The sequence below is a fragment of the Sorex araneus genome, chromosome 3 (genome assembly GCF_027595985.1).
Source record: "Sorex araneus isolate mSorAra2 chromosome 3, mSorAra2.pri, whole genome shotgun sequence".
NCBI classification, from domain to species: Eukaryota; Metazoa; Chordata; class Mammalia; order Eulipotyphla; family Soricidae; genus Sorex; species Sorex araneus.
Genome location: NC_073304.1, coordinates 207,229,884 through 207,244,383, shown reverse-complemented (window position 1 = coordinate 207,244,383; position 14,500 = coordinate 207,229,884). Strand labels below are relative to the sequence as shown.

At 49.8% G+C, this 14,500-nt stretch overlaps 1 protein-coding gene and 1 pseudogene across 1 annotated transcript in view; both read left to right on the top strand.

Moving 5' to 3' along the window:
* The first annotated feature begins 2,107 nt into the window (after nt 1-2,107).
* SCPEP1 (serine carboxypeptidase 1) overlaps nt 2,108-14,500 on the top strand; it is a 36,611-nt gene continuing 24,218 nt past the window's right edge. The window contains exons 1-3 of the mRNA XM_004608643.2: nt 2,108-2,225; nt 7,029-7,174; nt 11,494-11,583. Of these exons, the coding sequence (XP_004608700.2) occupies nt 2,153-2,225; nt 7,029-7,174; nt 11,494-11,583 (309 nt within the window). The 5' untranslated portion in view covers nt 2,108-2,152. The remainder of the gene's footprint in view (nt 2,226-7,028; nt 7,175-11,493; nt 11,584-14,500) is intronic.
* On the top strand, nt 6,087-6,201 carry LOC129403937 (small nucleolar RNA SNORA72; annotated as a pseudogene).

Below are 14,500 nucleotides of genomic sequence, written 5' to 3'. Positions count from 1 at the left end.
AGTTATACAATGCTCAAACACCCGTCCTTTCACCAGTGCCCATATTCCACCACCAAAAAAAAAAAATACCCAGTATACATCCCACCCCCCACCCCCCAAACACCCCCCCTGCATAACTGATAAATTTCACTTCCTTTTCTTTTTACCTTGATTACATTCCATATTTCAACACAAAACTCACTATTGTTGTTGGAGATTCAACACAGAACTCACTATTCTTGTTGGAATTTATCCCCCAAGAATACGGCCCTATTGACAGGGAAATATTTGATAATTAGTTTTCCACTGATGAGAATGAAGAGATAAAAAGTCACGCGGCTGCATTAGCGGCCGCGCGGTTTATAATTTCTGTATTTTAGTTATTAAGTCCAGGAAGATTTAAGTTGGAAATTGAATCATTTCCCTTCCTGGAGCAGCATGGAGCAAAAGCTTAGTTCACAGTCTGGATACACATGGTTGCAAGCACTCACTGGAACCCCAAGTCATATAACTGGCTCTGGCTCCTGCTCGTTCAGCAGCCAAGCGGCTGTGCAAAGGCATGGCCACCCGGGTCGAATCTCGGCAGAGCTCGAGCCGGCACCGGGCCCCGGCCCAAGACTGCCCAGGCGCAGGATCCATCTTTGAAGTAAATTATTTTCTTATAGTTGAGTTTCCATCTACTTGGTGTACTTGGGACACAAATACATTGTATTTGTCAGATAATTCAGACACTTCTGTCATCTCAGAGTTGATGTGGATTATCTTTTCAGTTTGACCTCTTTCTGGCTCTTACATATGATGAATGACTGTCATTGAATCAGAACTTGCTCATTGTTAGGTTCTGAGATCTTGAATCTCAATGTTTTCATTGACTTTCTCTGACTCTGGTTGAGAGGGGAGGCTACTGCTTGCAGGTGAGGCTGGGGGATCAAAGTCTTGGCCTCACTACTTGGACTTGGCTCGCCCTGAAGGAGAGAAGGGACTGGGGGAGCCCGGCACTGCAGAACCCTGCGGAGAGTTCCTTGTCAATCAGGAAACATTCTCAAATGGACTCAGGTGAACTCCTTAGACTCTGGTTTTTGATCCACTTCTTTGAGTTTGAAAATTTGAGAAATAAATTCTCCCAATGCATCCTACATATAGAGCTGAATTATTATTCCTGTCATTTGTGCCTGAGGAATTTAAAATCAGAAAATGAATTTGAAAATTAGGGAACCACGGCCGGAGAGATAAAACAGTGGGTCAGCATTTGCCTTGCACATGAGCAACCTCGATTTGATTCCCGGAACCCCTTAGGATCTTGTAGGCACCACCTGGAGTGATACTTGAGCCAGGAGTAAGGTCTGAGCACCACCAAGTGTGGCCCCAAAACTGAAAAGAATTTTAAAAATAAAATGACTGTGGTGAAGATGTTAACACATAATATTGCTGATAACAAGTTTAGAGGGGGGGAGCAGAATTAAAACTTTTATTTCAGAAGATGAAAAAAAAAAGACTAAGAAATGTCCCAAATGCCATCAAGTTATGTAGAATCTAATTTTTTGATAATTTCCCAAATATCCCTAATACCAAAATATAGGTTATAAACAAATCTCTGAGAATGGAATCTCACGCCAGATTTTCAACTGAGGGGGAAGAAATGAACTGGTAAGGGCTATATGGTTCAGTAACCTCTCGGTCCTGTCTCATGACCCACGTCTAATACTGCCGCAGAGCAGCTCCTTATCTCTGCTACTTCCCCCAAATCGTAGAGTGGGGCCGTCAAAATACCCTGGCGACCACGTACAAAGTCCCATGAGACTAGCCCCGCGGAAGGCTTGTAGGAGGGACCCAGAAAGCCTGCCCGGGAGCGCAGGCCCAGCCCCGGGAGCCCAGGCCCCGCCCCAGGTCCTAAGCAGGTCTCAGCCCCGCCCCTGGAGTTCAGGCCCCGCCCCAGGTCCAGAAAAGGTCTCGGCCCCGCCCCTCGATTTCAGGCCCCGCCCCGGGTCGTGAGACGGTCTCAGCCCCGCCCCTCGAGTTCATGTTGCGCCCCACAAGCTCAGGCCACGCCCCCGCCCTGGTTCTGAGCAAGCCTCAGCCCCACCCCGAGGCCAGGCCAAGCCCCGCCCTCCCCGCCACGTGACCAGACTCGGGGTTCCTCCGGCTGTGCAGCTGCTGTCCCGCGGTCTTCACCATGGAGCTGCTGGCGCGGGTCTGTCCCGCGCGGCCGCTGCTGCTGCTGCTACTGCTCGTGGGCCTGAGCACAGGTACGTTCGGGCAACAGAGGCATCGGCTGAAATCAGCTCGCTGTCCACTTGTTCCCTGTAGCCCGTTTCTCTCTCCCGGGATGAGTTGTTGGGACAGTGGGTTTGTGATTTAAAAAAAAAAAAAAATCTCTTCCCCATTTTTAGTCTTGCGTAATTAAATTGCTTTTGACCTTCCTATTATAAGTTGCTTTCCCCAAAAAATAGCCTGGACACGAAATTAATGGAAATAGAAGAAAAATAAAGAGCGTCGCTGCTGTGCATGATGAATGGGGTGCACCTCTCTTCCCCAGCCCAGTAGATGTCCAAAATGTTGGTTTCAGAGAAACTTGGGCAGTGAGGTTTCCACGATCCTAAGGCCAGCTGCCTTTCCTGCGCTGATTGGCTGTTAGCTTAGACTTTTATAAAAGATTTTGAACAGAAGCATGCGGTTAAATCTTTTTCTCCTGAAGGGCCGAAGAAATAGAGAGGGTGGGGCGCCGGGTTCCGTCCGCCCGACCACATATGGCCCCTGCGCCTGACTGGAGTGATCCCTGAACTTAGGTCCAGGAGTAAACCCTGAGCACCCCCTGGACGTGGCGCAAAATCAAAACGAAATCCTGAACTGAGGTCTTCTTCCGGAAAGACCCCTTTCAGCAGAAACAACTTGGTGGTTTTTTGTTTTGTTTTATTTTGTTGGCTGACTCTGAACTCAGAAATTTCCCGTCAGCCCAGTTTCAGGGAACCATCTGGGGTGCCCCAACCAAACCCAGGGCAACAGCTTGGAAAGCAAACGTCCTCTTCTGGCCCCTCAAATGTAAATTTTGATAGGTGGTGTTCTTCGGCCCAGCAAATTGGTGTTTAATAGGATGACTTGCAAATTAGTTTTCACTCTGCCCAGCAAATTGTTGTCTGAACGGAGCCGCAAGTTGGTCTTGTGAATTTTAAGCAAGTTCTTATTTTCCTTTTTGTCAAAAAGGGTGGCGCTGGCCCTTCAGCTTGTGTCTGGGAAATGTTCTAGGTGTTGCTCTCAAACTTGAACAGGGGTCACCGTCTGGGAGGGCAGGAGTTCAGGGATTAGGTCAAAAGGGACCCAAGTCAAGTCTAGTATTTTCAAGCTTTTGTTTCTTGCATATACAATCTCAGAGCCATAAGGGTAATATTCTGGGTAATAATATTCTGGTCTTCCCCTTTTGTTCCTGCAGTCTGTTTCTGCCTTTCCTGATCTCTGTCCTAGCACTCTTCTCTTATTTGCGCCTTTCTCTCCGAGGGGCAAGTTTGTGTTGTTTTGCTTGTACAAAAGAGCTTGAAATTTAAACATAATGGAACTAGAAAGTAGAAGACTCTGGTCACCAAGGGTGTTGTTACCTTTTAACTTCAGTGTTATTGTTGTTAACCAACCCAGTTGTTTTTAAGAGGAGGAGACACTGTATCATGAAACTTTTTTTTTTCTTTTTGGGTCACACCCGGCAACACACAGGGGTTATTCCTATCTCTGCACTCAGGAATTACCCCTGGTGGTGCTCAGGGGACCATATGGGATACTGGGAATCGAACCGGGTCGGCCGCGTGCAAGGCAAACACCCTACCCGCTGTGCTATTGCTCCAGCCCCCTGTATCATGAAACTTGTAACTTGTAACTTTAGTAGCACTGTAGCACTGTCTTATTCATCCATTTGCTTCAGCAGGCACCAGTAACTTTAGTAAAAAGTAATATAGAGCGTGTATTTAGTCTACTTTTTTCCTGTTACATTTTTTATTTTAGCACTGTAGCACATCCTCCTATTCATCAATTTGCTCGATTGGGCACCAGTAATGTCTCCATTGTGAGACTTGTTGTTTCTGTTTTTGGCATATCGAATATGCCAAGGGTATCTTGCTAGGCTCTGCCATGAGGGTGGGATACTCTCAGTAGCTTGCTGGGCTCTCCGAGAGGGACAGAGGAATCAAACCCGGCCTGGCTGTATACAAGGCAAACGCCCTACCCGCTGTGCTATCGCTCCAGTCCATATATATCTCTCTATATATTAATATAGAATATTTTTTGCCAAATTGCATTCCCCAAAAGTTAGTGATTTTTCTCTTGTAAAGTGCTTGTAAAGGGGGGCTGGAGTGATAGCACAGCGGGTAGGGCACTTGCCTTGCACACGACCGACCCAGATTCGAATCCCAGCATCCTATATGGTCCCCTGAGCACCGCCAGAGGGAATTCCTGAGTACATGAGCCAGGAGTGACCCTTGTGCATCGCTGGGTGTGACCCAAAAGGAAAAAGAAAAAAAGTGCTTGTAAAGGTGCCAGTCTGTTTTCACTTTGTGAGAAAGTTGTAGTTGCCTTTTTTTCTTGGCAAAATAAGCACAGGTTATTTATTAACCTATTTCTTTAATCTTTAATTTTCATCTTTGAAATTTAGGGCCCGAGCAATTGTACAGCAGGTAGGGCGGTGCCTTAGCCATGGCTGACCCTGATCCCCAGCTCCCCATATGGTTCCCTGAGCTCCTCCAGGAGTGACTCCTGAGCACAGAGCCCCGAGTAAGCCCTGAGTACCACTGGATGTGGCCCCCCCCCCAAAAAAAAATAGGTGGGAGAGTGAAAGTGATGTTGAAATCCTTCCAGGGACTGAGGGATAATAAAGTAGTTAAGGCACTGAACAACCAATCCTGGTTTGATCCCCAGCACCAGGTAGGGTCCCTGGAAGAAAATTAGGAGTGACCCCTGGGTAAAGAATCAGGAGTAACCTTTAGCCCTGCCATGAGTGACCCATACCCTGTCCCCCCAGAAAAAATAACTTTCACATTGTTATAATATTGTGGTTACTACCCTTCCATAAGTAATTTCTTTGTAACCTTTGCCAATTTAATTAGGACTTCCAAAGGCCTTTTATTTTATTTTATTTTTTAAGTAGAAAGGTTTATTGGAAAGTAAAAGGTAAAGGAAAAGAAACTCCTTGGGGGCTGGTGCAATAGTACAGCAGGTAGGGTGTTTGCCTTGCACGAGGCCAACCCGGGTTCGATTCCCAGCATCCCATATGGTCCCCCGAGCACTGCCAGGAGTAATTCCTGCGTGCATGAGCCAGGAGTAACCCTTATGCATCGGAGTAACCCTTATGTGACCACCCCCCCAAAAAAGAAAAGCAAAAACTTAATGCAATATGTTTAGATGCCAGCATCTCATCAGGCTAGAGGTTGTGCTTTGCATGCAAGGAGCTCGGGTTTGAGCCCCAATATCATATATGAAACCCTGAGCACTGACAGGGCAATATGATATTTTTTAAAAAGCCACTCAATTGTACTTTAACACTTTTTTCCCTTTCCCCCCCAAAAATATGTTTTCTCTCTTTTTTTAAAGCAGAAACTCATTTCATGTTTATTGTTTAAAATCCAAACACTTGTAGACAGATATAGAAAGATTGCGCTCATCTGTGGAATATAGAATAATGGACTAGGAGTCTAACACCCAAGAATAGTAGAAATAAGTACCAGGAGGCTGTCTCCATGGCTTGGAGGCTGGTCTCTCATTCTGGGTAACTCAGAGAAGGGAACACCAAGTAAAATGTGGTCAGAGGCCATGCGGGGGAAGGGTGATGCGTGCCGAATGTAGACTAGAGACTGAACACAATGGCCACTCAACACCTTTATTGCAAACCACAACACCTAATCAGAGAGAGAGAACAAAAGGGAATACCCTGCCATAGTGGCAGTGTGGGGTGGGGGGAGATGGGACTGGGGAGGTTGGGAGGAATGCTGGGTTTACTGGTGGTGGAGAATGGGCACTGGTGAAGGGATGGGTTCTCGAACTTTGTATGGGGGAAACATGAGCACAAAAATGTATAACTCTGTAGCTGTACCCCCACGGTAATTCACTAATAAAAAAAAAAATCCAAACACTTGTGAATATCATAATCAGGGCAATCTAAGCATTCACTATAGTAAGACCATACATGTGTCCCCATATCTAGTTCTTTACCTACCTAGGCTCTTCCAATAAATGCTGGTGTTAAATTAAAAAAAAAAAATCCAGGGACTGGAGAGATAGTGTAGCAGATAGGGCATATGCACCTGATGCAGGTTTGATCCCTGCGCCCAGTATGGTCCTCTGAGCATCACCATTAGCAGACTAATTCCTGAATGCAGAGTCAAGAGTAATCCCTAAATATCACCTGCTATGGCCCAAACCCATGCCCCACCTTACTCCCCAAATTCCAAAAACTAGGCACCGGACAGATTATACAGGGGCTAAGGTTAAGGTTAAGTCTCAGCCTTGCTTGAGACTGACTCTAGTTTGATCCCTGGCACCACATGGTTCTCTGAGCACTGTCAGGGTGACCTCCCTAACACAGAGCTTGCCATTCTTCCCAAGTACTGCTGGTTGTGACCCCGCAGTCACAGAAACAAAAATTCAAACACTGCATAAGGGTGTAGAAGGAACTCGGGCCACTGTGGAATTTGGTTTGCTTTTTCTTGACCGAGGGATTTTTTTTTTTCTTTTTCTTTTTCTTTTTTTTGCTCTTTGCTTTTTGGGTCACACCCGGCGATGCACAGGGGTCACTCCTGGCTCTGCACTAGGAATTACCCCTGGCGGTGCCCAGGGGACCATATGGGATGCTGGGAATCGAATTCGGGTTGGCCACGTGCAAGGCAAATGCCCTACCCGCTGTGCTATCACTCCAGCCCCAGAGGGGTTTTTAGGATCATTGCCACAATATTAGGATGAGGAGACTGCTTAAGGTATAAATTAAGCCCTCTCCCTTCTGGCCTGGCCGTTCCTGCTGGGCCGGGACTTCAGCTGAACATCAACTGATGATCAAACTGTGCTTCTTTCTGTATCAGGAGCCGTCTTGAACTGTCTCAGGGAGGGCAAGGAAGAATGGGATTATGTGACTATCCGCAAGGACGCCCACATGTTCTGGTGGCTCTATTATGCCACCAACTCCAACAAGACCTTCTCCGAACTGCCCCTGGTCATGTGGCTTCAGGTAAGAGACTTCACTTCCAGGCTAGAGGTTGAGGCCACTTTTCCATCACTGAAGAGGGAAGTAATTAATACTGAAGGGCTCTCATCCCCCCTGCCCCCGCCCCCGCAGGGGACATCTGGTACTTAGACTGGGTTCTCCAGGCCAGCAAAGGCAGTGGTATGGGAAAGAGACCAGGTGAGAGGGGGAGAGCTGCTGGCAGAGGAGCCTGAAGGTGCATCTCTGTGTCCACCAGGTGTTCTCCGAGTTTCCAAAGCAGAGACAGGGCTACCGTCACTCTGACCGAGTCGCCTTCCTTCCCCTCTATTCTGAATTTTTTTTTCTTTTTGGGTCACACCCATCAGTGCTCAGGGGTTACTCCTTGCTCTGTACTCAGGAATTACTCCTGGTGGTGCTCAGGAGACCATATGGCATGCTGGGAATTGAACCTGGGTTGGTTGCGTGCAAGGTAAACACCCTACCCACTGGACTATAGCTCCAGCCCCGTCCATCCTGAATTTTTGCCCGAGTAAAGCTGATCTTTAAGTAGCCAGCCTGTGGTGTCTTGGTTCTCCCCAAGTGTTTGTGCCTTGGGCTCAGGTCATAGGGTTTCGGGGTCAGGCAGAGGGTGATCCTCCTCACATTCCCGGAATATCTGCCCGGAGGCGGCCCACACCCACCCACCTGGAGACCAGTGCCGGGGTGGGGTGCAGCAGCGCCCTGCTTCCACCTCTGGCCAGTGCGGGCACGCCCCAACTGGGCCTGCAGGTTGCTCGGCAGTGACAAAGGTGCCCAGGTACTCGACTCCCCAGGGGCTGGCTTCGCCTCCCAGGCCAATGAGTACAAACTTTCCGTTTGCGGCCAGGGGCCTCTCAGAGTTACAGTCAGTGGCTTTTTGTGGGGCGGGAGGCGAGGCCCAGCCTGGAGGTGCGGAGACTCGGGGGCGCCCTCTAGGCACCTGACCCAGTGGCCTGGCCGGGGCAAGCACTGGCCTGATAAGGGGTTCTCGTGACTTGTGACTTCCTTCGTGACACTTCCTCTCTGCATTTTGGCTTTCTGAAGGAGGCTGGCGGACGGGCCCCATCTGGTCAGGCTCCTCTTTGTCACATGCTACCCCGGGACATGTTTGGCTCTGCAGTGCTAAGTGTTCAACCCACGCTTCATGCATGCAAGGCTTTGCAGATGCCCTGAGACAAAACGCTAGTCCTTTTGGCTAGGGAGCAAGTGCTCGGGCAACATCCACTGGTGCTCCGGGCTTCTTCTTGTTTCTGCTCAGGGCTCACTCCTTTTTTTTTTTTTCTTTTCGATTATACCCAGCGATGCAGAGGGGTTACTCCTGGCTCTGCACTCAGGCATTACTCCTGGTGGTGCTTGGGGGACCATATGGGATGCTGGGAATCGAACCCAGGTCGGCCGGCCGCATGCAAGGCAAACCACCCTACCCGCTGCACTGTTGCTCCAGCCCCAGGGTTCATACCTGTGTGCTCAGAGGTTGCTCTTGTCTCTCTTCAGGGTCTCTCTGTTCTCTCTCAGGTATCTTTCCTGTCTGTGCTTGGAGCGGTGCTAGGGATTAAACCGAGGTTGTTACAAGCCAAGCAAGTACTTTGCCTCCTGTACTGTCCCTTTTGAGGCACTTTCTGGACTCTCAGGAATGTAATTTGCCCAACACTGGATTTCAGAGGTTGCCAGTTGTTCTTTTGTTTGACTGCTAACCGGGGTTGTTTTGTTTCAGTTAGTTGCCAGAATTTTAAAGTTTTGCTGTTGTTGCTTTATCATCATCCCTTGTCCTTCTCTTCCACTTTCCATCCCTTTTGCTTGCAGCTGACCTGGTTTGATCCCTGGCACCCAGCATAGTCCCTTAAGCCCCACAAGGAATGATCCCCTGAGTGCAGAGCTAGGAGTAAACCCTTAGAACCCCCGGATATGCTCCCCCCCAATTTTCTTTTAATTTGGGGACAATACCCATCAGTGCTCTGGGGTGATTCCTGTGGTGCTGGGGCCATTTGTGGTACCAGGATTGAAACCACGGCTCTTGCATGCAAAGCATGTGCTCCAGCCCTTTGAACCCCTCTCCCCTCTCTCCTGGCACCTCCTTTTCCCTTTTGTTTTTGGCATTGTGATCACCGGGGTGGGGTGGGTGGGGGTTGGATACGTGGTACAGTTGGTCTGCAGACTTACTCTTCAGGGCCGCTGTAGAGCCCTCGGCCATAATAGCATGCCATCCCAAATTTTTGTGCAAGGCTGGAAGTGTGGGGGTAAGGCACTGGCCTTGCACGTGGCCCGCTGCGACTCAGTCCCCAGTACTGCCAGGCCAGAGCACAGAGCTCGGAGTTGGCCCCTGAGCACCAGCATGTGTGGCCTGAGAACTAAACCAAGCGGAACGGCCACATCCACCATCCAGCTTCTCGTCTGTCATTGGCTGGGCAGACGGAGGCCACACTGCCATCATGGCTTACCAGAAATGGGGCAGGGGGAGTAGGATTTCCCCTTCAACCATGCCCGGTCCCCAGCTGCCCTCCTTTCTCTTGGGTCATGATCCCATCCCGGGGAATGCACCAGGAAACAGAAAGGGACCCACCGTTGCTCAAGGAGGAGGCACTCTTGCTTCTCAGGGAGCGCAGGCTGCACAATCAGCGTTCTCCAGGGCCACCGCCACACCGTTCTTAACCGCGATTCTAGACGTCAGTGTCACGTTTCCGCCTGCAGCCCCGTGACTCAGTAATCCTGACACCATTTTCTGACCCGAGGCATCAAGCTGCTGCCTGACTTTGCTGTTTTAACACATACCCCATGACAAACAGCTGCCTTCGGATTGTGAGCTTTGGTTTGGGCCACACCCAGCAGTGCTCTGGGGCTGCTCCTGGCTCCGTGCTCGGGGTCACTCCTGGCAGTGCTGACGGGACCATGCGGTGCAGGGGATCCAACCCTGGTTTCCTGTGTGTGAAGCAGGTGCTTGGTCTGTCGAGTCATCTCTCTGCCCCTGGATTATGAACCTTTTAAAATAAACTGGTAGGACACCTTCTCCAGATGGAGCCCCGGCGACACTGAGCAGCAACTAACACGGCTCCAGGATGCGGGACTGGGACAACTCCGAAATTTTTCTAAAAACTCCGACCTTTTCTAAAAACTGAAAACATACAATCTTTTAATGGAAAAGTAATCATCAAATGCTCCCTTGGTAGTAGGGCTGTCTTTCTTGGGGGGAAACTCCAACAATAATAGTGAGTTTTGTGTTGGAATATGGAACGTAATCAAGGTAAAGAGAAAATGAAGTGAAATTCATCAGTTATACAGTTGGGGGGGGGGGCGGAGGGTATACTGGGGTTTTTGGTGGTGGAATATGGGCACTGGTGAATGGATGGGTGTTTGAATATTGTATAACTGAGACGTAAACCCGAGAACTTTGTAACTTTCCACATGGTGATTCAATAAAAATTTAAAAAAATGAAATAAGTAAAATAAACTGGTAGGGCCGGAGCGATAGTACATCAGATAGGGTGTTTGCCTTGCACACGGCCGGCCCGGGTTCAATCCCCAGCATCCCATATGGTTCCCCCAGCACCGCCAGGAATAATTTCCTGAGTGCAGAGCCAGGAGTAACCCCTGAGCATCACTGGGTGTGACCCAAAAATAAAATAAAATAAACTGGTTTGGGGCCATACCCAAAACTCTGCTCAGGGCTTACTCCTGCCTGTGCACTCAGGGATCACTCCTAGCAGGGCTCAGGGGATCCTATTCTGGGATCTTATGCTGGGATCAGACTCAGGTCAACTGCATACAAGGCAAACACCCTACCTGCTATACTTTATTGCTGGCTCCTAAAGAAACATTTTTTGAAACAGTTATTTCAGCCGAGGTGAGTTACTTCTAGGAAGACCAATGATTCTAGGAGGGGGTGAGGATTTCTTAGCTCAGAGTACCCCTCCCCTCCCCCCAATTTCTTTCTGGCCAGTTCTGTCCTTTTTGCTGGGCTGACCCAGCCACCACTGAATCATAAGTTACCGAGGGGAATATGGGAATATAGGCCTTTGTGACTTTGTAATAGCCAAGAATAGACTAAAGTGGTTTTTGTTTTTGTTTTTTTAATTAAAAAAATATTTTTTTAATTTTGGGTCACACCCAGTAATGCTCAGGGGTTACTCCTGGTGGTGCTCAGGGGACCATAGGGGATGCCAGGGATTGAACCTGGGTCGGCTGCATACAAGGCAAGTGCCCTTCCCGCTGTGCTATCACTCTGGCCCTAGACTAAAGTTGTTTTGTTGAACTAACCCTTTGAGTTCTCCGCCTGGCCCCTGACTCTAGTTTTCTGTTTGATTTATTTTTGTTTCTCTTCTCCTCCATAGGGTGGTCCCGGTGGTTCCAGCACTGGATTTGGAAACTTTGAGGAAATTGGGCCCCTCGACAGTAACCTCAAACCACGAACAACTACCTGGGTACGGTGAGGATGACCCGCCCCCCACTGGATCTGCCATATAGCCCCTCCAAGGCTGGCCCCCTCCCCCCAAGAGGCTCCCTGCTCCCCTTTTTCTCCAGGGCACACAGCTTTCCTCTAAGCCGCTCTCCTAGCTCTTGGGATGGCTCCGCCAGTGTCTCCTCTCCTCTGTCCTGTTTGGTGACCTTCCGCCCTCACCGGCTGACCTTGTCACCGCCCAGGAGTGACCCTCTCTGCGCTCCCCCTCCCTGAGGTCACCTTCCATCCACAGCGCCCCCAGCCTCCGTCACGCACCGTCTGCAGCCCTCCTTCTCCACGGCAGAGTGGAGATGGGATTCATGTCCCTGGAGCCCGGCCCTTGTGTCCCTTTGGCCTTTGGCCTCGCTTTCTCCTCAGTCTTTGCATGGCCGCGTTCCCCAGCCATTCCTCCCCACCGACTTCCTGGAGGACGGCCCCCTTAACAGCCCTGCCTCACCCAATTGCTCGTCACTCCCACCTGTCTAGCCCCTTTCTCCAGGCCGCCTGACACAGCAGCCCAAGCCACATTGTCAGCACTGTTGCCACGGTGGGCTTTGCTCTGGCCAAGGCTTACCCGCTGCTCCCTGATCCGGGCTCAGCTTCGGCTCTGCCCTGCTCGGTGCTCTGCCCTCTGTTCTGTGCCCGGCTCTGCCCTCCCCCCAGCTCCTGCTGCCCAGACATTCTCCACTTTGCTGAGGTCCAGGCTGCAGTTTTCCTCCCTTGTGAGAAGTATCCCTGTCCCTGCCTCCCAGAGAGAACAGTAATGTGCACGTGCAACTGGCAACTTTCTGTCCTTCCTGCTGGCCTTCCTACTCCCCTGTTCATCCCAAAGCATGAGGTGAGGGGGCTGGAGAGATAATACAGAGGAAAGGTGCTTGCCTTCCATGCAGTTGACCCGACCCCCGGCACCCCAGATGGTCCCCCGATCATTGCCAGGAGTGATCCCTGAGCGCAGAGCCAGGAGTAACCCCAGAGAACAGCCAGGTGTGGCCCAGAAACCAAACCAATCAAAACGTCAGGCAAGACCTCTCATCCTGATGTTCTGTCCTCCGAGTTCCAAATGGTGGGCGGTCAGGCTCCTTGTGCATCTTAGTCTCTGGTCTCTCTTCCCTGACAGTGCACACATGTGCCCATCTTTCCCAAAGAAAAGCAAGTTCTTGGGGCCACAGTGATAGTACAGTGGGGAGGGCATTTACATTGCATGAAGCCAACCCAGGTCCTATCCCTGGCATCCCACATGGTGCCCCGCTCAACGCCAAGAGTAATTCTTGAGTGCAGAGCTAGGAGTAACCCCTGAGCATTGCTGGGTGTGACAAAAACAAATAAACAAAGCAAATTTTCTCAGGTCTGAAGTGACAGTACAGCGGGTATGTGCACCTGCTTTAAACACAGCCAATTTGGCGCTGGAGTGATAGTACAGCAGAGAGGGCGCCTTGTACATGGCCGACCTGGGTCCAATTCCCAGCATCCCATATAGTCCCCTGAGCACCGCCAGGAGTAATTCCTAAGTGCATGAGCCAGGAGTAACCCCTGAGCACTGCCAAGTGTGACCCAAAAAGCCCCAAAAAGACAAATAAACACGGCCAACCCAGGTTTGATCCCTGGCATCTCTTATGGTCACCCAAGCATGGTCATAAGTAATTTCTGAGCTTGGAGCCAGGAGCAACCCCTGAGCACCACAGATGTGGCCCCAAAAGAAGGAAGGAAGGAAGGAAGGAAGGAAGGAAGGAAGGAAGGAAGGAAGGAAGGAAGGAAGGAAGGAAGGAAGGAAGGAAGGAAAGGAAAGGAAGAAAGAAAGAAAGAAAGAAAGAAAGAAAGAAAGAAAGAAAGAAAGAAAGAAAGAAAGAAAGAAAGAAAGAAAGAAAGAAAGAAAGAAAGAAAGAAAGAAAGAAAGAGAAAAGCAAGTTCTGGACTGGGGAGATGGCTCAAGGGCTGGAGCACAGGCTTTCGATGTTGAAGGCCCAGTGTAGACCCCCCCCCCCCCAACCACATGGTCACTCATGTACTGTCAGGGTGACCCCTGTGCAGCACCACCAGGCATTCCCAAGTACAGAGCAAAACATTTATTATTATTATCAATGATATTACTACTACTGGGGGAGGTCACCCCCAGCAGTGGTCAGGGCTTACTCCTGGCTCTGCACTCAAGAATTATTCCTGGCAGTGCTCAGGGGACCATATGGAGGGGCCAGGGATTGACCCGACCCTGGGTTAGCTGAACACAGGGGCAGTGCCTTGCTGGCTGTACTATCTCTGCGGCCCAGAACAACAACAGCAGTAAAAGTTTTAAGATTGTCACCCAGCCACCTCTCACTCTTTTTAATTTTTAAAAATTTATTAATGTTTTTAATTGAATCACAGTAAGACAAACAGTTATGAAGTGGTTCATGATTGAGTTTCAGTCATGTAATGATCCAATACCTGTCCCTTCACCAGTGTACATTTTTCACCACCAGTGTCCCCAGGTTCTCTCCCACCACCCATGCCCACTTCTGTGGCAGGCACTTTTCTTCTCTCTCTCTCTCCCTCCCTCTCTCTCTCTCTCTCTCTCTCTCTCTCCCTCTCTCTCTCTCTCTCCACCCCCCTCCCTCTTCTCTCCCTCTCTCTCCTCTCCTCTTTCTCCCTCTTCCTCTCTCTCCTCTCTCCTCCCTTTCTCTATCCCTCTATCCCTCTCATTCTCCCTCTCTCTCTTCTCTCTCTGTTTCTCTTTCTGCCTCTCTCTCTTTCCCCTTTCCAAACGGCTTTAATCACATGTGGAAGCCAGCCCTGACCACCGGTGGCTCACACTTAGCACAGTGGCGTCCACATGTGAACTCTAGTCCATATGTGAGCTCTAGTGATACTAGAGCTGCTCACAGTATCACTCATTCTGAACTTCCTCTTTGCCCCAGAACTGTTTC